Here is a 26,334-nt window from a genome sequence, read left to right as displayed (position 1 = left end):
CAGTCCGGGAAAGAGGCCCTTTGGCCCTACGTGCCTGCATCGACCAACATGCACGGTCTACACCACTGCCTTATTGCCCCTTACATGCCCTGTCTACCATTTTGTCCCTTATTTGGTAGTGGGAAAGTTAGCGACCATTTGGGGGGTTGGGGTCTAGGGACCCCTGTCCCGGTGGTGGAGCCCCCACCACAGTGTGAATCCCCCAGCTGTCCAAACTCCCTATCACCACCGTCTGCAGTCAGGGACAAGGCTGCCATCTGCTGGCCGGATGTCCCTGGCACTGATGGGGGCCGTGATTCAAGCCCTCAACCCTCATCTGTGGAGGTCGTGGGGAGAATCCTGGCTCGCTGTGGAAGAACGTGGTGGACCGTCACACCAACTCCAGGCCTCTTGCACGCAATCCCCGGGTTGCGAACAGATAAGAGTCATGGTGGGAGATAACAGTCTCTCCGCATCTGTTGCCTCTCCGCGACTGTAGCCTCCCCACCACAGGGCAGGACAACAGGGGAAGCTCAGTCCCAGGGAGTCAGTGGTTCCGGTTGGCAAGTTGTATAAGAATATCACGCAGTCTTTATTCAATAAATACAGAGATCCATGATGTGTTAAACTATAGCAGGTCATGTGCGTGTGGGAGGAGGGGACCACCCCCATCAGGTGTCCAAGCCCCCGCCCCCCTCCACGATCACTCTTTCGTGGCGAGCTGGTTCTCATGCCTTCTCTGCTGCAGGTATCTTTGAAAGGCAGGCTCCTCTCTCTGCTCCTCCGCCTCTGTCAAGGGAAGGGAACGAGAGACTGAGAGAGCAGTACAGCACAGGGTCAGGCCCTTCGGCCCAGCCTGGACATGATGGCAAGCTACACCAATCTCTGCCCATACATGATCCATACCCCTGCACATCCATGTGCCCATCTAAAACCCTCTTAGACATCACCATCATATCTGCCTCCACCGCCACCCCTGGCAGCGCGTTCCAGGCACCCACCACCCTCTGTGTAAAACACATCCCCCGCACATCTCCTCTGAACTTTGGGAGACAAAAATGCTGGAGAAACTCAGTGGGTGAGGCAGCATCTACGGAACGAAGGAAATCGGGTATGTTAGCATTCATAGCAAAAAGATTTGAGTATGAGCAGGGAGGTTATACTGCAGTTGTACAGGGTCTTGGTGAGACTACACCTGGAGTATTGTGTACAGTTTTGGTCTCCTAATTTGAGGAAAGACATTCTTACCATAGAGGGAGTACAGAGAAGGTTCACCAGACTGATTCCTGGGATGTCAGGACTTTCATATGAAGAAAGACTGGGTAGACTTGGCTTGTACGCGCTAGAATTTAGAAGATTGAGGGGGGATCTTATAGAAACTTACAAAATTCTTAAAGGGTTGGACAGGCTAGATGCAGGAAGATTGTTCCCGATGTTGGGGAAGTCCAGAACAAGGGGTCACAGTTTAAGGATAAGGGGGAAGTCTTTTAGGACCGAGATGAGAAAAACATTTTTCACACAGAGAGTGGTGAATCTGTGGAATTCTCTTCCACAGAAGGTAGTTGAGGCCAGTTCATTGGCTATATTTAAGAGGGAGTTAGATGTGGCCCTTGTGGCTAAAGGGATCGGGGGGATGGAGAGAAGGCAGGGATGGGATACTGAGTTGGATGATCAGCCATGATCATATTGAATGGCGGTGCAGGCTCGAAGGGCCGAATGGCCTACTCCTGCACCTATTTTCTATGTTTCTATGACCCTTCTTCAGAGAACTTTGTGTCTTTTACCTTAAAGCTCTGCCCTCTGCTTTTTCAGAGTGTCCACCCTATCTATGCTCCATGTAATTTATTCCCCTTCACACGGGTCTCCCTGCAACCTCCGTAGTCCCAGGAAACACAACCCAAGTCTGTCCAACCTCTCAATCACTGAAGCTCCCCATAGTTTAGAGATACAGCGAGGAGACAGCCAGCGATCCCCGCACATTAACACTACCCTATACACACTAGGGACAAGTTTACATTTACACCAAGCCAATGAACCGACAAACCTGTACGTCTTTGGAGAGTGGGAGGAAACTGAAGATCTCGGAGAAAACCCACGCAGGTCACGGGGAGAACGTACAAACTCCGTAGTCTCAACTGCGTACAAAGGCAGCAACTCTACCGCTGTGCCACCATGCCACACGGATCCAGCATCATCCTGATGAACATCTGACTGTGCAAATCAAAGATCCTATAGCGGAGCAAGGTAGACCACTCCTGCTAAATGCAATGGGCTGACGTGTAGTACGCAACGGAGCGGAACGTGGGCCTTTTTTTCATCCTTTTCCGTAACCGGACCCGACCCGACTCGCAGTGTAATCAACGTTGCGGGGGAACAGTTTGTGTTAATAAATTATAATTCTGAAAATGAAGAGAAGAATTTTACCAAATAGCTTTTATTTTTACGAGGATGTTTCCGTAACCGGCTTCCGTCTCTGCACAAGTATCTTTGCTCTGCTATGGGATGTTTGGTGCGGAGACGGAAGCCGGTTACGGAAATGGGGCCCATGACCGTGCTATGTCTTTTACGTCAAGTGATCTATCTTGCTTGCTATAGGATCTTTGGTACAAAGGAGTCCACTCCCACCCCTCCTCTGGCTTGTCCACAGTGGAGGGGCCTACACCTGGTCCCAATCCTGCCCCACCCAGACCACTGCGGGTGTGGGTCAGTCACCGCCTCTCTCCAGCCCCGGTCACTGCCACTTACTTTGATGGTCCAGGTCGTCCGTATCGGAATCCACTTCCTCCTGCAGCTCATCGCCGGCTCCACGGCTCAGGATCAGCCCCGACGGGCCGGCCTCAACCTCACCCTCCCTGTCTGTGAGGCACAGGGGGCAGGGTCAGCCTCACACTCACCTCCATACATACCCCACTCAGCCCACGCTACCAGCACTCTCTACCTCCCAACACTGTCTCCCCCCCCCCACCACACTGCCCACTCCCCCACTATCACGCCCCCCCACACTCTCCTCCCCTCTCTCTTCACTCTCCCCACGCTCTTCCCCCCCCCCCACTCTCCCCACTATCTCCCCCCCCACACTCTCCTGCCCTACTCTCCCAACATCTATCCCCCCCCCCCCCCCCCCACTATCTCCCCTCCCCCACAGGTCCACAACACACCTCCCCACTCTACCGGCACACAAGACTACAGCACAGGAACAGGCCATTCGGCCCACAATGTCCATGCCACACAGCATGCCCAGATACACGCATCTCCTCTGCCTGCACCTGATCTATATCCCTCCATATCCACGTGCCTATCCAAAAGCCTCTTAAACCTCACTATCATATCTGCCTCCACCACCACTGCCCCCAGCTGTACGTTCCACACGCCCACCACCCGCTATGTGTGGGGAAAAAACTTGTCCCGCATATCACCATGAAATGTTGTCCCTCTACCTTGAAGCTATGCTCTGACTGTCTGCCCTATCTCTGCCTCTCATCATTTTATATATTCCCATCAGTTCTCTCCACAATCTCCGGCGTTCCAGAGAAAACAATCCAAGTCTGTCCAAAAAGGGTCTCTACCCGAAACGTCACCTAGTCCTTCTCTCCAGAGATGCTGCCTCACCTGCTGAGTTACTCCAGCATTTTGTGTCTACCCAAGTCTGTCCAACTTATCCCTGGAGCTGAAACCCTCTAATCCTGGCAGCATTCTGGTAAACAAATGCCCTGGGTCTCTGGCCCTCTCCCTTTGCTGGCTTTACCTTGTACTAAAGATTATTCCCTTATCATGTATCTGTACACTGTAAATGGCTCGATTGTAATCATGTATTGTCTTACCGTGACAATAAACTAAATTGAACTGAGCTGCAGATGCTGGAATCTTAAGCAACTAACAAATTGCTGGAAGAACTCAGCAGGTGAAGCAGCGCCTGTGGAGGCAGAGGGATGGTGGGCTTTTCACTGCAGTTTGGTACACGTGATGATAACCTGAACTAAACTCAGGCTAGGGGCCGTCTCTGCCCCCCTCCCCCCCCCCCCCACGGGGTGGGCGATGCTCCCACCTACCCGCGGAAGGAGACTGATGGTCCGAGTCCATGGACACGTCCCCCATGTCTCTCCGCAGTCTCTCCAACTGCTCCTCACGATTCCTCATCTCCTTATCAGCCTGACACACATACAGGAGGTTACACAGGCTCGGGTGTGGGGGGGGAGAATATAGAAGAATACATAGCAGTAGATGTCAGCTATTTTATGTAATCAGACATCAGCTTATTTTACTTAACCTCACGTGATTGTTAGTCATTTAGCAGCACTTAATAAAATCATTTATCCAGTAAACAAGACACTAAACAAGTTACTTATTTTTACTTTTGCATCTTTGTATTCTTAATAAATACATTTGTATCTTTGTACTCAACTTATAAACTAGATAAATTCCCTTATCAACATTTAATTACGGGCTAATAATGGGAAAAAAGCTTATACATAAATTCTGGAAAAATGCGCCCACACCAACAATAAAAATGTGGATATCAAATATGTTTGAAACATTACATCTGGAAGAGATGAGATTCCTCTTAGCAGGTAAAGCAGACCAATTCCAAAAGACGTGGTCTATGTTTCTGGACCTATTACAAGTATGAGGTGCAATAGTAATTTTAAAAAAGTAAATAAATAAATAAATGGTATCAGGACCTGGTAACGGGAGGTAAAACAACAAAAACAGACTTGGTTGGTAGCCCCCTTTCTGCAGAGTTTAATGTTATAATAGAGCGATTGTTCCTATTTTCTTTTTCTTTCTTTTCTAGGGTCTATTTTCTCACTTTACTTCCTTCTCTAACTTCTTTTCTAAGGGGCTTTCTTTTCCCAACACTCTTGCACTTCACGACTCTCGCGCACTTTCTTTACTTTCTTTACTTCTATCTTTTTCTTAAAGCTCAAAAAAAAAATGAAGCAGTACAAAAAATGTATTAAGATATATGTGTTGTGTAGTATTGTAATTTACCGTACTTCTAATAAAAATGAAATATTTTTAAAAAAAAGGAAAACTTATAAACTAGTATGTAACATTATAATATGGTGTGTAACCTTTAGCTAGGAAATAAGGGTGGCGAAGTAGACACAGCTGGGATATTAGAGTAACAGTTTGGAATTTATGGGTGGTGAAAGAGGAAGAGATATGAGGTGAAATGTAAAGTTTAATAAGACTGAACCAAGGTCAGAAGTTAATGGTGGCGAGACAGAGAATGTTAGAATCGAAGATAGATTGATGCAAGAGGAGTGCAGCATGCAAGACAAGGTAGAGAAGATATGGCTATGAAATTGTAATAAAAAGCAGCCATTTTCTGTAATCGGATAGCAATTAGAGAACGGACAGGCGGGTGTCGTCTTTGAATGTTCCAGCCAATGTTTGCAAATAAAGGCTTCCGCCTTCTTGAAAAATTCTCCGTGTCTGCGCCACCTTATCCAACCCTGAGTCTCTTAACCACAACAGGGTCACAAAGCAAGGAGGAAAGATAGGGGAGGGAGAGATAGAGGGGATTGGAAGGGGGTGGGCAAAATATAAGTCTACCCCAAGTTCAAGTTCAAGTGAGTTTATTGTCATGTGTCCCTGTATAGAACAATGAAATTCTTGCTTTGCTTCAGCACACAGAACATAGTAGACATTTACTACAAAACAGATAAGTGTGTCCATATACCATGATATAAATATATACACACATGAATAAATAAACCTGATAAAGTGCAAATAACAGAAAATGGGTTATTAATAGTACCTGCGATAATAAAGAACCATGGGACAACAGCCTCCCACACCCTCCTCCTCTAAACCCTGACCCCCACCCCTATCTTCCCCACCTCGTGACCCCTGACCCCAGCCTCTCCCTCCTCCATGTGACCTCTGACCCCTCCCGCACTCCCCTGGTGCCCCCATCAGCCACTCACCAGGTGCTGCTTCATCTTCAGGTAGTAGGGGCGGTACTCACTGTGGGGAGAAGAGCAGAGGCTGGTCAATGTGGGCAGGGGGGGGGGGAGGGGGGGGAGGGGGAGAGAGTAGGGGGAGAGAGCAAGTAGGGAGAGTGAGGTGGGGGAAGAGAAGGAAGAGTGGGAGCGGAAGGGGGGGGGGGAGAGGGGGAGGGGAGAGGAGGGGGGGGGGGAGGGGAGGGGGGGGGAGGGGAGGAAAGGGGAGGGGGGGGGAGGGGAGAGGGGAGGGAGGAGGGGGGGGGAGAGGGGGTGGGAAGTGGGGGATGGGGAAATGGGACAGGTAGTACGGAGAGGGGGGAGAGGAGAGGGGGGAGAGGAGAGGGGGGAGAGGAGAGGGGGGGAGAGTAGGGGGGGAGAGAGTGAGAGTGAGTGGGGAGAGGTGTGGGGAGAGGTGGGGAGGAGTGGAAGTGGGGGAGGGGTGTGCAGAGGGGGGAGTGGAGGGCAAAGGAGACGGGGAGTCAGACGGCCCCCCGCCACCGTGACACTCACAGGTCGTACTCCACGACTGCCTCAGCCACGTGTCCGAGGAAGTCGTCCATCCCCGTCCCTCTCCACCGCCGATACCCCCACCACCTGCGGGAGAACATGCTGCAGTCAGATACGGACAGGGGGTAGTGCCGGCAGCCCCACCCCCAGGGCCTGACACCCACACCACCGGGGGAGATGGACAGGAGGGGGGGGGGGGGGATGCCGCCCCCACTCCCAGAATTTGGCCCCCCTTCCCACACTCTCCCCTCCCACCCCACCATCCCCCGTCCCCACCATCAGCATTGACCCCCCTCCCCCCCCCCCCCCCCCCCACCCTCAGCATCCCTGGTCCCCGGGCAGTTACCACACCGGACCTGCCTGCGTCACAGAGACACTTTGTCCCCATTGATCACCCCCTCCCACTCTGCCATGGCTGGTGGCAAATACCGCCGTGCCCACCGACTCCCAGCCGCAGGCAGGCACGGGCTGCACTCTGCTCTCTCACATGGGGTGGGGGGGAGGGGGGGAGAGGGTGGCCATTACCCGCAGGGTGCTGTAGAACTCGTCCAGCACCAGGCTCATGGAGCGGGTCAGGTTACTGGCAAAGCTCGTCTCCTGGTTCAGCGCATCCTGGAACGATTCAAAATCCGTCATCCACTCCACGGCAAACGTGTGGCTCACAATGTCAACCTGTAGGATCAGCACAACACACACCATCACTGTCTGCTACCACTGCCCCAGTGGAGAGATCACTGCCCCGGGGGGGGGGGGGGGGGGATCACTGCCCCAGAGTGGGGAGATCACTGCCTAGGTCAGCAATCATTGCCACAGGCGGTATCACAGCCTGAGGGTGTTGCAGGGAGTGTAGACAGGGGGAGGGGTGAGCGGAGATGGCGGGGGAACGTCGGCAGCCAGGTTCAGCACTAGATACTTCCCCCATGTTCCACCGCTGCCCCTAGAGCAGCCACACAGGTTTGCCAGCGGTGAAGGGTGGTCGGTGGGGACGGGTAGCTGGCTCGGTGCCTGCAGACTGGGTCTGGTGAGTGTGTGGGGGCCGCGCGCAGTGAGTGGGGCAATAAAGTCCTACCTTGTTCATGACCACAATGAACGGCAGCCTGGTCTTGTACAGGATGCTGAGAGGGAAACGGGTGAAGTCATCAGAGCCCCGCACAGACACAAAGATGTAAAATATACCGGGCAGTCCAGGGGTCACCCCGCTCCCCTCCCAGGATCACCCTCTCCCCCAGGGTGAACCCCCACCCATCTCCCAGAGTCACACCCTCCCAGGGTCACCCCCATCCCCCCCCCGATCACCAGCCCCCCAGGGTCACCCCCTCCCCCAGGGACACCCCCCTCCCCCAGGGCCACCCCTCCCCCAGGGTCACCCCCTCCCCCAGGGCCACCCCTCCCCCAGGGTCACCAGCCCCCCAGGGACACCCCTCCCCCAGGGACACCCCCTCCCCCAGGGCCACCCCCTCCCCCAGGGTCACCAGCCCCCCAGGGACACCCCTCCCCCAGGGACACCCCCCCCCCCAGGGCCACCCCTCCCCCAGGGTCACCCCCCTCCCCCAGGGCCACCCCTCCCCCAGGGTCACCAGCCCCCCAGGGACACCCCTCCCCCAGGGACACACCCGCTCCCCCAGGGACACCCCCTCCCCCAGGGCCACCCCCTCCCCCCAGGGTCACCAGCCCCCCAGGGACACCCCTCCCCCAGGGTCACCCCCTCCCCCAGGGCCACCCCCTCCCCCAGGGTCACCCCCTCCCCCAGGGTCACCCCTCCCCCAGGGTCACCCCCTCCCCAGGGTCACCAGCCCCCCAGGGCCACCCCCTCCCCCAGGGTCACCCCCTCCCCCAGGGTCACCCCCTCCCCCAGGGTCACCAGCCCCCCAGGGTCACCCCCTCCCCCCAGGGCCACCCCCTCCCCCAGGGCCACCCCCTCCCCCAGGGCCACCCCCTCCCCCAGGGACACCCCCTCCCCCAGGGTCACCAGCCCCCCAGGGGACACCAGTCCCCCAGGGTCACCCCCTCCCCCAGGGTCACCAGCCCCCGGGGTCACCCTCTCCCCCAGGGTCACCCCCCCCCCAGGGTCACCAGCCCCCCAGGGTCACCCCCTCCCCCAGGGTCACCCCCTCCCCCAGGGTCACCAGCCCCCCAGGGTCACCCCCTCCCCCAGGGTCACCAGCCCCCCAGGGTCACCCCCTCCCCCAGGGTCACCCCCTCCCCAGGGTCACCCCCGGCCCGGTCGTACCTGCAGGCGTACACATGTTGGACATGAAGGTGACGGGGTTGGTGCTTCGTGACGTGTCCATCACGTACACAATGACAGTGGCAAACGTGGAGGCCTGCAGGGAGATCACAGTTAACCCCGGCACAAGGGGCGAGGGTTCGCAGGTCAGGTGCATGGGGCGAGAGGTTGGGGGGGGTCAGGGGCAGTGGATAGGATAATCCACTCCCACGCCACACAGAACAAAGCTCCGTCTACACCTCCCCATCACAAACCATCCCCTGGGTCAGACACAGAGAGAGAGACCCTCCCTCCACACCTTCCCATCACAAACTCCCAGGCCCAAGAAGGCCATCCGCGGGTCCAGGCAGCGGGCGGTCGACGGCCACACTAGGGTCGGCTGCCTGCACCTTTTCCGGGCCTACGTCCGTGCTCACGTGTCCCTGGAGAGGCAGCACGCGGTATCCACCGGGACTCTGGAGGCCTTCCGTGAACGCTGGTCACCGCAGGGGGACCGAGCATATTGGTGATAAAGTTGACAATATTTTAATTTGATAAGTCTGTAAACTGCCAATAGAGGCAGTCGTGATTGTGTTCCTACTCTGTATCTGTGTTAGTTTTGAATAGAAGCACGTTGTGTTATCATTTAAAAAAAAAGGTCAGACACACAGAGGGACGCTCCATTGGGGTCAGTTTTTTTTAAATGAGGGCGGCAAACTTGAGGCATGTTGTGGGTCGTTATGAGAGTGCGGTTATCTTAATTCCTTCAAACATACACCAGTCTACAGACAAAATAATTTAGTTTAGTTTAGAGGTACAGCGCGGAAACAGGCCCATTCGGCCCATCGAGTCCGCTCCAACCAGCGATCCCCGCACATTAACACTATCCTATACCCACATGGGACAATTTTTACATTTACCAAGTCAATTAACCTACAAACCTGCACGTCTTTGGAATTTATTTTCGGGTCAGGTGGTTAAATGGGGCACCAGGGAACGAGGTTTCACAGTGAGTGGCTCACACTGCCTCGACTGGGGTAGTAGAGGTTAGATACTGTGAGACTGCCTCAACACTGCCCAATGTGATACGTGGGGCAGGTACAGCGTCTCGGAGCACAGCTTGTGTTGATGTCGTGTGCACGGGTCGCATGGTTACAGCTTAATACCCACCAAGGCCTCTGTGATGATGGTTCCTGACGCCGACCAGGTGAACACTTCAATCTGTCCAGGGGTGTCTATCAGAACGTACCTTTAACATTCAAACATCATAAGGTCATGTTCATATGTTATAGGAGCTGAATTAGGCCATTCGGCTCATCTACGCCACCATTCAATCATCTCTCCCTCCAAACCCCAATCTCCTGTCTTCTCCACATTAGTTTAGTTTAGAGATACAGTGAGGAAAACAGGCCCTTCCGCCCACCGAGTCCAGGCCGACCAGCGATCCCCACACATTAACACTATCCTACACCCACTAGGGACAATGTTTCATTTACCAAGCCAATTAACCTACAAACCTGTACGTCTTTGGAGTGTGGGAGGCAAATGAAGATCTCGGAGAAAACCCACGCAGGTCACGGGGAGAACGTACAAACTCCGTACAGACAGCGCCCGTAGTCGGGATCGAACCCGGGTCTCTGGCGCTGCATTCGCTGTAAGGCAGCAACTCTACCGCTGCGCCACCGTGACCACCCCTGACACCCGTACTAATCAAGACTCTATCCATCTCTGCCTTAAAAATATCCACTGACTTGGCCTCCACAGCCTTCTGTACCAAATAATTCCACAGATTCACCACCCTCTGACTAAAGAAATTCCTCTTCATTTCCTTCTTAAAGGAACGTCCTTTAATTCTGAGGCTATGACCTCTAGTCCTAGACTCTCCCACTGGTGGAAACATCCTCTCCACATCCACTCTATCCAAGGCTTTCACTATTCTGTATATTTCAATGAGGTCCCCCCCTCATTCTTCTAAACTCCAGCGAGTACAGGCCCAGTGTCGTCAAAGGCGCATCATATGCTAACCCACTCATTCCTGGGATCATTCTCGTAAACCTCCTCTGGACCCTCTCCAGAGCCAGCACATCCTTCCTCAGATATGGTGCCCAAAATTGCTCACAATATTCCAAATGCTGCCTGACCAGCTCCTTATAGAGCCTCAACATTACATCCCTGTTTTTGTATTCTAGACCTCTTGAAATAAATGCTAGCATTGAGTTTGCTTTCTTTACTACCGATTCGACTTGCAGTTTAATTTTTTGGAAATCCTGCACCAGCAATCCCAAGTCCCTTTCCACCTCCGATTTCTGGATTCTCACCCGAAAATAGTCTACACCTTTATTCCCACTACCAAAATGCAAGACTCCACACTTTGCTACACTGTATTCCATCTGCCACTTCTCTGCCCACTCTCCCAACCTGTCCAACTCCTTCTGCAGAGTCCCTGCTTTCTCTACACAACCTGCCCCTTCATCTATTTTCGTATCATCCCCAAACTTGGCAACAAAGCCTTCAATCCCCTCATCCAAGTCATTAATATACAACTTGAAGAGTAGTGGCCCCAGCACAGAGCCCTGCGGAACTCCGCTAGTCACTGGCAGCCAACCAGAAAAAGCCCCCTTTATTGCCACTCTTTGCCTTCTGCCATCCCCTTCACAAAGCCATGCTGACTTTGGCCTATTTTATCATGAACTTCCCAGTACGTCATAACCTCATCCTTTAGGGCTCTTAAAAAGAGCGGAGTCAGGGGATATGGGGAGAAGGCAGGAACGGGGTACTGATTGGGGATGATCAGCCATGATCACATTGAATGGCGGTGCTGGCTCGAAGGGCCAAATGGCCTCCTCCTGCACCTATTGTCTATGGTCTATTTATAATGGCGTCTAAAATGGTACCAACCACTGAAGTCAGACTAACCGGCCTATAGTTCCCACTATTCTGCTTTGCTCCCTTCTTGTGCAGCGGGGTAATATTGCCAATTTTCCAATGGTCTGGAACCACTCCTGACTCTAGTGATTCTTGAAATATCACTATCAATGCGTCCACAATCTCTAAAGCCACCTCTTTCAGAACCCTAGGGTGCAGTCCATCTGGTCCAGGTGACTTATCCACCTTCAGCCCTTTCAGCTTCCCAAGCACCTTCTCCCTAGTAATAGCCACTCCACTAACTTCCACCCCCTGACTCTCTTGAATTTCAGGCATGTTACTGGTGTCTTCCACTGTGAAGACTGATGCTAAAAAGTTATTCAACTCCTCTGCCATTTCTTTATTCCCCATTATCACTTCTCCTGCATCATTCTCCAGCGGCCCAACGTCCACTCTTGCCTCTTTCTTGCTCTTTATATAACTGAAGAAACTCTTGCTATCCTCTTTTATATTATTGGCTGGTTTACCTTCGTATTTCATCTTTTCTCCCCGTATTGCCTTGTTAGTTCAAGGAGGAACTGCAGATGCTGGAAAATCGAAGGTAGACAAAAGTGCTGGTGAAACTCAGCGGGTGCAGCAGCATTTCCAGCTGAGTTTCTCCAGCACTTTTGTCTACCTTCAATTTTCCAGCATCTGCAGTTCCTTCTTTGGCCCATTTCCTTCGCTCCATAGATGATGCCGCACCCACTGAGTTTCTCCAGTACCTTTGTCTACCTTGCCTTGTTAGTTACCTTCTGTTGTTCTTTAAAAGCTTCCCATTCCTCTTTGCTATGTTATACGCATCTCTTTTAGTTTTATACTGTCCTTGACTTCCCTTGTCAGCCACGGTCACCTCTTTCTCCCCCTAGAATCTTTCTTCCTCTTTGGAATGAAAAGATCCTGCATCTTCCGGATTATTCCCAGAAATTCCTGCCATTGCTGTTCCACTGTCATCCCTGCTAGGGTCCCTTTCCAGTCAACTTTGGCCAGCTCCTCCCTCATGCCTCTGTAGTCCCCTTTGCTCAGCTGTAATACTGACACATCCGATATCACCTTCTCCCTCTCAAATTGCAGATTAAAACTTATCATATTGTTGTCGCTACCTCCTAATGGCTCCTGTACCTTGAGCTCCCTCATCAAATCCGGTTCATTACACAACACTAAATCCAGAATTGCCTTTTCCCTGGTAGGCTCCATTACAAGTTTCTCTAAGAATCCATCACGGAGGCACTCTACAAATTCCATCTCTTGGTGTCCAGTTCCAACCTGATTTACCCAGTCTACCTACAGATTGAAATCTCCCATGACCACCGTAGCCTTGCCTTTCTTACACGCTGATGTAACTTGAATCCTATATCCTGGCTACTGTTTGGGGGCCTGTAAATAACTCCCATTAGGGTCTTTTTCCCCTGTATAAATTTCTCAGCTCTATCCACAATGACTCTTCAACTTCTGATCCCATGTCACCCCTCACTAAGGACTAAATTTAATTCCTTACTAACAGAGCTACCCCACCCCCTCTGCCCACCTGTCTGTCTTTCCAATAGGACGCATAACCTTGAAGATTCAGCTGCCAGCTCCGATCCCCTTGCAGCCACGTCTCCGTAATTCCCACAACATCACACCTACCAATGACTAACTGTGCCACAAGCTCATCCACCATGTTCCTATACAGCGTGCATTCAAATACAACACCTTTAATTTGGTATTCACCCCACCTCTCAAACCAGTCCCGACTTTACCCAACCTCTGTCTTGTCCCTTGTTAAACTTTCCGTCCCATTAATTCTGAAAACTTCTGTAACTTTTCCTGCATTCTCTCTTTCCCTTGAACTCCACCCACACACTTCCAAGTTGTTGCTCTTTCCAGCTCTATCTACGGCCTGGTTTAGTTTCAAGCTCTATCTATCTTGGTTTGCCAGGAGTCTGGTCCCAGCCGGGTTCAAGTGGAGCATGTTTATGCACCGGTTTAATCGTTTTTTTCCCCCAGACGCTACAGAACTAAGCTAACATTCTCAGCAGAAGCCTCCGGTTTGTTTTAATTCATTCACGGGACACAGCCGCCATTTGCCACTCACCTGGAACGGCTGCTGGTCCCACGTGATGACACAGTTCAGGTTTGGCCTTCTCTCCCTGACGTCCAGGACTACAGAACAGTGGCACAGGGAGGCAATGCCTGGACTGGCTTTACCACGCTGTTCCAGGTGTGGACTCCTATATACATCGGCGGCACCAAGCGCAGGCTCGGCGATCGTTTCCGACACCTGCGCTCAGTCCACCTAAACCTATCTGATCTCCCAGTTGCCAAGCGCTTTACCTCCCCCTCCCATTCCAACCTTTCTGTCCTGGGCCTCCTCCATTGTCAGAGTGAGGCCCAGCGCAAATTGGAGGAACAACACCTCATATTTGGCTTGGGTAGCTTACATACCCCAGCGGTATGAACATTGACTTCTCTAACTTCAAGTAGCCCTTGCTTTCCCTCTCCCTTTCTCTGACCAGTATGACTGTCCTCACGATTGAATTTTATCTCTGTATGCCTCGTTGTCATCTTCCCCAGGCTAACAATGATCTACTCTACATTTTCCTCAAGCTTCGTCCCCTTTGTTCCCTCGTTTTCACACCGTATCCTTCCATATTTCTGTGTCTCTCTTTCCCCCTGACTCTCAGTCTGAAGAAGGGTCTCAACCTGAAACCTCACCCATTCCTTCTACCCAGAGTTTCTCCAGCATTTGTTGTCTATCTGGCCTTGGATAAACCAGAGGTAGCCTCATTTAGATTGGGCTGATGTAACTCCACTTTTTAGGGCTAATGTAACCTCACTCTTTAAGAAAGGAGGGAGAGAAAACGGGGAATTATAGACCAGTTATCCTGACATCGGTAGTGGGGAAGATGCTGGAGTCAACTGTTAAAGATGTTATAGCAGTGCATTTGGAAAGCAGTGACTGGGTCGGTCAAAGTCAGCATGGATTTATGAAGGGGACATCTTGACTAATCTTCTGGAATATTTTGAGGATGTAACAAGTAGAGTGGATAAGGGAGAGCCAGTGGATGTGGTGTATCTGGACTTTCAGAAAGCCTTTGACAAGGTCCCACACAAGAGATTAGTGTGCAAAATTAGAGCACATGGTATTGGGGGTAGGGTATTGACATGGATAGAGATCTGGTTGGCAGACAGGAAGCAAAGAGTAGGAATTAACGGGTCCTTTTCAGAATGACAGGCAGTGACTAGTGGGATGCTGCAAGGCTCGTTGCTGGGACCCCAGCTGTTTACAATATGTATTAATGATTTAGACAAAGGAATTAAATTAACATCTCCAAGTTTGCGGATGACACAAAGCTGGGTGGTAATGTGAGCTGCGATGAGGATGCTATGAGGCTGCAGGGCGACTTGGATAGGTTGGGTGAGTGGGCAGATGCATGGCAGATGCAGTATAATGTGGATAAATGTGAGGTTATCCACTTTGGTGGCAAGAACAAGAATTCAGATTATTATCTGAATGGTGTCAGATTAGGAAAAGGAGAGGTGCAACGAGACCTGGGTGTCCTTGTACATCAGTCACTGAAGGTAAACATGCAGATACAGCAGGCAGTGTAGAAAGCAAATGGCATGTTGGCCTTCATAGCGAGAGGATTTGAGTATAGGAGCAAAGGGGTTCTTCGACAGTTGTACAGGGCCCTGGCGAGACCGCACCTGGAGTATTGTATGCAGTTTTGGTCTCCTAATTTGAGGAGGGACATTCTTGCTATTGAGGGAGTGCAGCGTAGGTTCACCAGGTTAATTCCCGGGATGGCGGGACTGTCATATGATGAAAGAATGGGCTTGTATTCACTGGAATTTAGAAGGATGAGAGGGGATCTTATAGAAAGCTATAACATTCTTAAGGGAGTGTTAGATGCTGGAATAATGTTCCCGATGTTGGGGGAGCCCAGAACCAGGGGTCACAGTTTAAGAATTATTTTGCAGTTCTACCCATTCCAATTCTACAGCATCCAAGCTAATGTCTCTCCTTGCTATTGCATTAATCTCCTCATTAGCCAGCAATGCCATCCCACCTCCTCTTCCTTCCGTCTATCCTTCCTGAATATCAAATACCCCTGCATGTTTAGCTCCCAGCCTTGGTCACCCTGGAGCCATGTCTCTGTAATTCCATTTAGGACTGAGATGAGAAAAAATGTTTTCACCCACAGGATTGTGAATCTGTGGAATTCAAGGCAATTCACTGGATGTTTTCAAGAGCGAGTTAGATACAGCCCTTAGGGCTAACGGAATCAAAGGATATGGGGAGAAAGCAGGAACGGGGTACTGATTTTGTATGATCATCCATGATTATATTGAATAATGGCTGGAAGGGCTGAATGGCCTCCTCCTGCACCAATTTTCTATGCTTCTATGGCAGAGTTGATACAGGATACAGTGAGGAGGCTGGGACAAGGGGACACCATCCAAAATCAAGGAGCATGATGTTCAAGATTGAAATGAAGAGCAACCTCTTCACCCTGAGGCCGGTGAATCTGTGGAATTCTCTTCCCTGGATGTCTGCACTGCCTTCTTTCAGGACTGGGATATTTATATCTCTGTATATTAGTGCAGAGGCACTGGAGGCAGGAAACATGTTCCCGGTGTTGGGGGAGTCCAGAACCAGGGGCCACAGTTTAAGAATAAGGGGTCGGCCATTTAGAGCAGAGATGAGGTAAAATGTTTTTACCCAGAGAGTTGCGAATGTGTGGAATTCTCTGCCTCAGAATGCAGTGGAGGCCGATTCTCTGGATGCTTTCAAGAGTTAGATGGGGCTGTTAAAGATAACGGAGTCAAGGGATATGGGGAGAAGGCAGAAACGGGGTACTGATTGTGGATGATCAGCCATGATCACAGTGCTGGCTCGAAGGGGCGTATGGCCTACTCCTACACCTATTGTCTATGTATTGTCTATGCATCTTTGTCAAGGGGGATGGGACACCACTAGCTCTGCTCTTACTGTAGTTCACCAAGGAGCCTTCACCGCTCAGATCTCTGGGAGTTTTTATGTCGACTCTAACGTTTCCAAGTGGGGAGGAAATGCAAAGGCTGCTTTGCAAACAAAAAACAAAGTGCTGGAGTAAATCAGCGGGTCAGGCAGTAGCTCTGGAGAACATGGATAGGTGATGTTTTCGGTCAGGATCCTTCTTCAGACTCAACCACGTCAGTAGTTTTCATGTTTTCTTTCTAGTTTCAATCTCACCTATGACCTGAACACTGTGGCAACTTCACCTTTGACCTGAATACTGTGGCAACCTCACCTTTGACCTGAATACTGTGGCAACCTCACCTTTGACCTGAATACTGTGGCAACCTCACCTTTGACCTGAATATCCTGGCAACCTCACCTTTGACCTGAACACCGTGGCGACCTCACCTTTGACCTAAATACCCTGCGACAACCTCACCTCTGACCTGAACGCCAACTCACTTTTCCTTTGCAGATGCTGCCTGACCTACTGGGTGTTTGCAGAATTTTCTGCGTTCAGGTCACCTGGTGTCAACTTCTATCACTTCCCTGTGCACCAACACATCCCCCCCCCCTCAGTCTGTCAGTCAGGCATTCACCACGAGTGGAACGGCGAGGCAAGGCATGCGAGCCCTGGATGACGAGAGATAAGGTCTTGTCAGAAGGGAGACTTGGGTCAGCTACCAGCAGCTGGGACCAGGGGAATGCCTGGAGTATCAGGGACGGAGTGAAGGAGGAAGTCAGGAGGGGAAAGCGGGCCAGTGAGAAGGCTTTGGCAGAGAGGATTAAAGGGACTCCAAGGAGATTTTAGATGTATATTAAGAGGGAAAGATTAATTAGGGAGAGAATAGGGCCCCACGAAGATCTATGTGTGGAGCTGCAGGAGATGGGCAAAGTTTCAAATAATATTTCCCCTATTATCTTCTCTGGAGGAAGATGTGCAGGATGTTCGGTTCACAGGCCTGTCATTGTAAGGCTCCCCTCTTGAAATGGAGACCACATTGGCTGTGTTCCGTCATCCTTTTGCTTGCCTTCTCCCCATATCCCTTGACTCCGTTATCTTTAAGAGCCCCATCTAACTCTTGAAAGCATCCAGAGAATCGGCCTCCACTGCATTCTGAGGCAGAGAATTCCACACATTCTCAACTCTCTGGGTAAAAACATTTTACCTCATCTCTGCTCTAAATGGCCGACCCCTTATTCTTAAACTGTGGCCCCTGGTTCTGGACTCCCCGACACCGGGAACATGTTTCCTGCCTCCAGTGGAGATTTAAACATCTCAACCAGTAATCCCTGGTGCCATCCTCTTCCTTTCCCTTCCTTATCCCCAGCAGCCTGGGATAAATGTCATTCGAGCTTGGGCATTTATGGACCGTTAAAGCTGCCAAGGCATCGATTAGCTGCTCTGCATTTCTGGACACCGCACTGAACTTTCACCACCCCCTTCACTGAATCACCAATTGCAAATCCATTTCCTTTGTGACTCTCCATGGAGAGTGATCATTCACAAGCTCACCTCTACCTCTGCCCTACATCAACAATCCCGTTGTCCGTAACAGACCTTGCTCTCTCCCTAGTTAGTCTAGTTTAGATACTGCGCAGAAATAAACCCTTCGGCCCACCGAGTCCACAACAATCAACGATCCCCGCACACTAACACTACCCTACCCTACACTACGCCTGACTGACAGTCTGAAAAGGGTTTCGGCCCGAAATGTCGCCTATTTCCTTTGCTCCATAGATGCTGCCTCACCCGCTGAATTTCTCCAGCATTTTTGTCTACCTACCCTACACACACCAGGGACAATTCTACATTTACACCAAGCCAATTAACCGACAAACCTGGACGTCTTCGGAGTGTGGGAGGAAAGTGATGATCTCGGAGAAAACCCACGCAGGTCACGAGGATAACGTACAAACTCCGTACAGAGAAGCATCTATAGTCGGGATCAAACCCGGGTCTCTGGCACTGTAAGCAGTAGCTCTACCGCTGTGCCACTGTGCCACCCTATTCTTGCGCCCGAAAAATTAATACATATTAATAGAAGGCCTTCGAATTTAACCCAATCCAGACTGCCAGTGATATTTTGTGAATTCTATCTCTCTAGACCTGATGACATTCTCCTGTCCATCATACGTTTACTTTTCTCTCTTTACTCCTCCTCCAGGATCGCTGAGCTAAAACGCGGACACGCTCTGCCTATCCCCAGATGCTGCCCGACCTGCTGGGTATTCCCAGCTTCCAACATCTGCAGTGACTGATGCCTGGCACTGTGCGCAGACCATGCCACAGTCCCCACTGATCTATGATCCCGTCATTCGACCAGCATGAGCAACAGGGACACGCGGGTAGAGAATGACGTGGAGAGCAGGAAGATGGGCCTAATGTAGGCAAAATGGGATATCACAAACAGGAATCAGGGAGTTCCACCCAGTTTACTCACCGACAGTCTTGCTGCCTCTTCTCAATGAACTTCATAACCTGGTGCAGAGTGGGAGACGGTGTTAGCAGCAGAGCAGCACCTCGCATAGAGCAGGCAATGTCCTTCAGTCCCACCCCATCCCTGCTCTCCCCCACCCCCAAACCGGCCCCATCTCCACACCCCTGCCCTCCCCACCCCCACCCCCATACCGCCCCATCTCCCCACCCCCCCCCTCCCCCCCACCCACCCACACCGTCCACACACCTGGTCAAACCGTGTGGCAAACAGGTTGAGTGCGGTGACTATGCCACCGTTGGGCCCCAGGCCGTATCTGAAGCGCTGGGTCAGGGAACGAAGCAGTGACAGACGGTCGGATGGACGGACAGACCGGGCCCAGCGTATCCGTGTCTCCTGGTCCCCCAACACTCCTCCCCACCCCACCCCGTGATCCAGCCCCTCCTCGCTCTCACCACCACCCACAACAGCCCCTGCCCGCCCCAATGGCCCTGCACCCCAACCGCGACCCCTGACCAGTCGGGCTGAGCAGTCAAAGAACCCCAACAGCCCACCGTCGTCTCACTGACATGTTGAGCTGCACATTGACAAGTTCCCCACCTCACACAGCACGGTAAGAGGCTCCTCAGCCCACAGAGCCCACGCACCGACCTTCCTCACCCCCACCCCCATTAACTCCCCCCGTCACCTGCACACCTTGCATTGTTTACAACGCTGCACAGTGCCCTTCTCTGTGTAAAAGCACCACAGTGTCAATTAACCTGCCGATTGTGGGAAGCCCACGGTCACAGGGGCTGAACCATCCTAACACAACGGTCCCGCCCCCTCCCCTGACATCAGTCTGAAGAAGGGTCTCCACCCGAAGCGTCGCCCATTCCCTCCCTCTATAGATGCTGCCTGACCCCCTTGTGACCTCATGACGTGCTTCACGCTGGTTGCTCAAGCACATCCCCATGTCCAAAGGATACTGCTTCATCACTTCCTTGTAGTTCACTGTGTCCCGGATATCTGAGAAAGACATTGTGTGTTACTGCGGCTCTCGACCGACCACCCGCCCACCGCCACACAACTCGCCCTTCCCCGTAACCCTAACCCTCCTGTCACTAACCCCACTCTCACCCCCAACACAAACACACCACTCTCACCCCCAACACTAACGCACCACTCTCACCCCCAACACAAACCCCACTCTCACCCCAACACTAACGCCCCCACTCTCAGCCCCAACACTCCCGCACCACTCAGCCCCACCACAAACCCCACACCCCCCCCACCACTAACGCACCACTCCCACCCCCAACACAAACCCCACTCTCACCCCAACACTAACGCCCCACTCTCTAACACTAATCTCACTCTCACCCCCAACACTAACGCACCACTATACTAATGGCCCCCACTCATCACTCCCATAACACAAAACCTCCTTCTCACTAACACTAATCCCACTCTCACCCCCCCCAGCCCCCCAACACTAATTGCCCACTCTAACATCTACTCTCACCCCCGACTCACTAACCCAAACCCCTTCTCTCACCCCTCTCAACCCCCCTCAAGAATGCCCCACTCTCCTAAACCCCGTCCCACCAATCCACTAACCCCCCCTAACCCTCCCGCCAATCCGCCCCCCGCCCACTCCTCACCAATATTGGCCGGGACAGGGATCTCATGCACGGCAGGATCCAGGTTGATAAGGTATGGAGGACACCCCTTGAGGTGCAGGTGACCAGTCAGCCTCTGTAACAGACAACATCAGAGGAAAGAACATTCAGAATCTTTCCCACCTCGGTCCACATCCCCCACCCACCTCTCTGTCGGCAGCTGCCCTTCCACCTCCTATCCAGGCTCCCCACATCTCCCCTTCTAACCCCACCCCTCCACCACCTGCTCATATATCCCCCCCCCCCCCCCCCCCCCCCCCCCCTGTCCACCTGATATTTGCCTCTCATATTTAAAAAAAACTCTTCTATCAGGTTTTGTCTGCAACGTCTGACCATCCAGAAGAAACAGTGCAAGTTTCATCAACCTCTCCCTATAGCTAACACCCTCGGCATTCTGGTGGGCCTATTCTACACCCTCTTCAAAGCCTCCACATCCTTCCTCTAGTGTGGCAACAGAACTGCACACAATGCTCCAAATATGGCCAAACCAAAGTGTTATAGATCAGGACTTCACAAATGTCATCCACAATGCTATGACCGATGAAGGCAAGGGTGCCTTTATTGCCTCTTTCAACCTGTGTTTCAGAGAGCTATGGACCTGCACCTAAGATCCCTCTGTACATCGACGATTCTCAGAATCCTTTTCTCTTGATCTGACCATGCAAAATCCAACACCTCACACTTGTCTGGATCAAACTCCTTCTGCCATTTCCTCTTCCAAATTTCCAACTGTGTCCGTCGACAAATGTCCACAACTCACGATAATCTGCAAACGTCATCATCCGACCACCGACAGCCATAGAGCAACGCAAATCCCAAACCTAATCAAAAGTGTAACTTCCCCATTTTTCTTACCAATTTTTCTCTATTTTTCCTGTGGCATTATCTTCCATATTATTTTATAAACAAACACAATCCCATCACAGAACACCACAAGTCACTGAGTCCAGTCATACATTCATAAGTGATGAGAACAGAATTAGGCAGTTCAATCCATCAAGTTTACTCTGCCATTCAATCATGGCTGATCTAACTCTCCCTCAATCTTCTGGGATTTTTTGAGGGTGTAACTAGGAAAATGGACAAGGGAGTGCCAGTTGATGTGGTGTACCTGGACTTTCAGAAAGCATTTAATAAGATCCCACATAGGAGATTAGTGGGCAAAACTGTGGCACATGGTATTGGGGGGTAGAGTGCTGACATGGATAGAAAATTGGTTGTCAGACAGGAAACAAAGAGTAGGGATAAACGGTTCCTTTCAGAATGGCAGGCAGTGACTAGTGGGGTACCGCAAGGCTCAGTGCTGGGACCGCAGCTATTTATAATATACATCAATGATTTAGATGAAGGGATTAAAAGTAACATTAGCAAATTTGTAGATGACACAAAGCTGGGTGGCAGTGTGAACTGTGAGGAGGATGCTATGAGAATGCAAGGTGACTTGGACAGGTTAGGTGAGTGGGCAGATGCATGGCAGATGAAGTTTAAAGCGGATAAATGTGAGGTTATCCACTTTGGTAGCAAAAACATGAAGGCTGATTACTATCTAAATGGCATCAAGTTGGGAAAAGGGGAAGTACAACGGGATCTGGGCCTCCTTGTTCATCAGTCTATGAAAGTAAGCATGCAGGTACAGCAGGCAGTGAAGAAAGCGAATGGCAGTTTTGGTCCCCTAATTTGAGGAAGGACATTCTTGTTATTGAGGGAGTGCAGCGTAGGTTTACAAGGTTAATTCCCGGGATGGCGGGACTATCAAATGCTGAGAGAATGGAGCAGCTGAGCTTCTATACTCTGGAGTTTAGAAGGATGAGAGGGTATATTTTTGAAACATATAAGATCATTACGGATTTCAACACGCTAGAGGCAGTAAACATGTTCCTGATGTTGGGGGAGTCCAGAACCAGGGGCTACAGTTTAAAAATAAGGAGTAAGCCATTTAGAACGGAGATTAGGAAACAATTTTTCTCACAGAGAGTGGCGAGTCTGTGGAATTCTCTGCCTCGGAGGGCGGTGCAGGCGGGTTCTCTGGATGCTTTCAAGAGAGAGCTAGATAGGGCTCATAAAAATAGCGGAGTCAGGGAATATGTCGGGAAGGCAGGAACGGGATACTGATTGTGGATGATCAGCCATGATCACATTGAATGGCAGTGCTGGCCCGAATGGCCTACTCCTGCACCTACTGACTATTGTCTATTGTCCTCTACAGCCTTCTGTGGCAATGAATTCCACAGATTCACCACCAATTAATTCAGAAAGTTATTCTGTGCCTTCTGTGGCAAAACCTCTTTTGTGTTTGAAGGGTCTCGACCACGTCACCCATTCCTTCTCTCCAGAGATGCTGCCTGTCTTCTACTAGTATCCAGATTCACCGTGGACCCAGTGATTCCCAGTTACAATATAACAGCAGCGCACAGTTTTACTAAAGTCGATGACAACAACACTCAAACTCCAGTGAATCCCACCGTCTGCCCCACTAAACCCAGCGACCTAACTAAACTCCACACTGCTGCAGGTTGGTGCTGCACCGACGACACGGCCCTTCGGCCCGCCGAGCCCAGACTAGCCCCCTCTCCCCCCCGGCGCGGCAAGGAGCAAGGCCGGCGGTACCTGCACGAATGTGGTCTTCCCCGAGCCCGCCATGCCGAGCACGATCAGGCAGACGGTGGGAGTTGTAGTGGGAGTGGGAGAGCCGGTCCCGGTGGAGGAGCTGGAGCCATTGCCGGTGCCGGTGCCGGTCCCCTCCGCTCCTGCTCCTGCTCCTGCCGCCGCCGACGCCATGCCCGACGCGCAGAGGTGACGACATCAGAGCAGTGCCGCCGGCCGCCGATGACGTCTCGCTGCTCCACCCGCCCCGTGAAAGGCCTCTCCCTATTGGATACGCGCCAGTCCGGCCTCTGGGAAAGGCCTCTCCCTATTGGACAAGGGCCACCACCCACCCAGTCCCTGTGAAAGGCCTCTCCCTATTGGATAACGTCCAGTACCGCCTCCATGAAAGGTCTCCACCCTATTGGACAACTGCACCCAATGAAAAGCCTCTCCCTATTGGTCCAGGGTCAGCACTGACCTGACCCCTGTGATAGGCCTCTCCCTATTGGTCCAGGGTCAGCACTGACCTGGCCCCTGTGAAAGGCCTCTCCCTATTGGTCCAGGGTCAGCACTGACCTGGCCCCTGTGAAAGGCCTCTCCCTATTGGTCCAGGGTCAGCACCAGCCCAGCCCCCCCCCCATGTCATGGGTCAGATCAGGCCCTTCGGCCCATCTTGTCCATGCCGACCAACGTGTCCCATCTACGCCAGTCCCACCAGCCTGCGTTTGGCCCAGATCCTGCCAAACCCGTCCTATCCATGTAGCTGTCCAAGTGTCTTAACATATCTCCACCCCACCACTGGCCACATCTTCCCGTCTCCACCCCTTTCTGCTCTCCGCAGAGACCGCTCCCTCCCCAATTCGCTGGTCAACTCGTCCCACCCCCTCCCCAGGTACCGTCCACTACAACCACAGGAGATGCAACGCCTGTCCCCAATACCTCCTCCCTCGACTCCATCCAAGGACCCCGGCAGTCCTTGTAGGTGTGAAGAGGGCAGCGCTGTAGATGTTGTATACATGGACTTCAACAAAGCATTCTACAAGGTTCCACATAGTAGACTGCCCTGGAAGGTTAGATTGCATGGGATTCAAGGAGCGATAATGGAATGGATAGAAAATTTGGCTTCATAGAAGGAAGCCTAGGGTGATGGTGGAATGCTGCTTGGACTGGAGGCCTGTGACTAGTGGTGTGCCTCAGGGTTCGATGCTGGGCCCGTTACTGTTTGTCAGCTGTTGGCGGAAATGTGGAAATGATAAGGAAGATGAGTAGGTTATGGTCTGTTTAACCCTAGAGCTGACACTGGGGAAATTGGGTGGGGAAATATGACCAACATAGAATATTAGGAGGGTAATAAATAGTTATGTCAAAATATTTATCCTTCACAATACAGCTTAATTAAAAGAGCTAAAACTAATACACTGCTGAAAAACAGGCTTCCTTATCTATTGAGGGGTATAATTGTTCACAGTTCTGTCTAGGCTCTTATCCGTTGCAACATTGAGATTACAGCTGCTCTGTGTCACTGTGTTTAGCAGGCAAGTCTCCCACAAGTTAACAAACTGCCATTTTTAATAAGTAAACCCCATCAATTCTCCTCACAGGGACATTGACAGCTGTGGTGTCTATTTGTTAGATATTTTCAAACTTACAGGAAACGTAAGGTTAAAGTTAAATCTGGGGAAAGACAAAGATGAAAGATTCAATGATGATTTATTTCAAATACACAAGTAACCATTGTGTAATAAGAATATAACAATGCTGTAGGTACTGTGAAACTTAGAAACACTTTGGGTTCTCTCAGAGTGCGTTTCAGTGCGCACTGTTGAGGCGTTCAATAAACCGACTTGTTCGATAGACTCACCACTGATATACGAACTGTGTCTGTGTCTATCTGAGTAAACCCAGATATAGGGTATGGATAGCACAAAATAGCACAACATTCCCACCTACAATTGGCGTAGTCGGCAAGGTACTACACAGGAAGATTGTTAACCTTGTGGTTCCTAATCGGGTGAGTATGTTTAATTTTACCTCCTCCCATTGGTAGGGAGCTTTTGCATTTTTTAGCTTGAAATTGTGCAATCTGGTGCATACTGTAGCGAGTCTTTTAATTTACATTTGAATGCAATATTTATGCTTTAAATTGGATTAGCTTTGAATAAGGTTAGGCTAAATTACATTCCTGATTACATTCCACAGTAGAGCCCAGGCTCTGATCAACACGTGCAGCACATGAATGATCTTAGTATATTCATGTATGGAAATCAGATTATAATCAAACACTTGGCCCATGTTGACCCACCTGGGTCTCACTGCACACCTGGTACTACTCCTGACCCTGACTCCAGTTGCATACCTTCTCTCATTCCTGACCCTGAGTCCAGCCTTACACCTGCCCCCCTATTCTACCCTGATCATAGCTGCTTACCTGCTTAGGTTCCCAGTACTGACACACCCATTGTCCCAGCTTTGACTGCACACCCAGTACTATTCCAGACCTGGGCTCTGGATGCACACTTAGCCTTGCTCCTAGCCCCTCTGCACTGACAATGTATCTGGGCCACACATAAAGCCCCATATCTGACCCCCTGGGCTTAACCTATTATATTCAAGTCCACAGGTGCTTATCTAATGCGGTAATCTTTTATGGGACACTTCACCGGCCAAATTTTGTATAACAAAATTTGCTACATCCATTGGCTTCCTTGTTATCTAACATGCTAGTTAGTTTGTCAAATAAGTCATCAATTGGTTGAACACAATTTGTCATCCATAAAATTATACTTACTCAGCTGTACAAGTATTCTGTACCATTTCTTTCATTTTCCTAACTGTCCTGAAGTCAGTTTCACCCCCAATATTTTCAGTATTTTGCTGTCTTCCTCTCAGCTGGGACTTTTCCGAAATGCAAAGTCCAATAACTACATATTTAAGCAATATTATTATTCTATTAAATGTGATTTTTGAGAGTACATAATTTCCATGGTATTCATAACACAACAATGATAAAAAATATCATTGTTTTGATTGCACCTACCAACATGCATACATTATTATATTACAGTTAATATGTACCGAGGGAAAATATTTGTTCCAATGCTCCCCATTCCCAATTACTTTT

General features: G+C 50.9%; 1 protein-coding gene across 1 annotated transcript; it reads right to left on the bottom strand.

Moving 5' to 3' along the window:
• Positions 1-555: 555 nt before the first annotated feature.
• On the bottom strand, positions 556-23,420 carry gpn1 (GPN-loop GTPase 1). The gene is given in 16 exon segments (XM_055639962.1): positions 556-768; positions 2,725-2,835; positions 4,029-4,128; positions 5,910-5,949; positions 6,438-6,496; positions 6,498-6,521; positions 6,960-7,106; positions 7,504-7,549; positions 8,665-8,677; positions 8,680-8,758; positions 9,811-9,889; positions 18,973-19,010; positions 19,216-19,282; positions 19,935-19,974; positions 20,610-20,703; positions 23,235-23,420. Coding segments are annotated over 16 exon segments (1,194 nt in total). The 5' UTR covers positions 23,406-23,420; the 3' UTR covers positions 556-682.
• Between the last annotated feature and the right edge of the window lie 2,914 nt (positions 23,421-26,334).

This window comes from Leucoraja erinacea, chromosome 8 (genome assembly GCF_028641065.1).
Source record: "Leucoraja erinacea ecotype New England chromosome 8, Leri_hhj_1, whole genome shotgun sequence".
Classification (NCBI taxonomy): Eukaryota; Metazoa; Chordata; class Chondrichthyes; order Rajiformes; family Rajidae; genus Leucoraja; species Leucoraja erinaceus.
The sequence above is the reverse complement of the archived record's forward strand: the minus strand, read 5'-3'. Positions and strand labels throughout refer to the sequence as shown.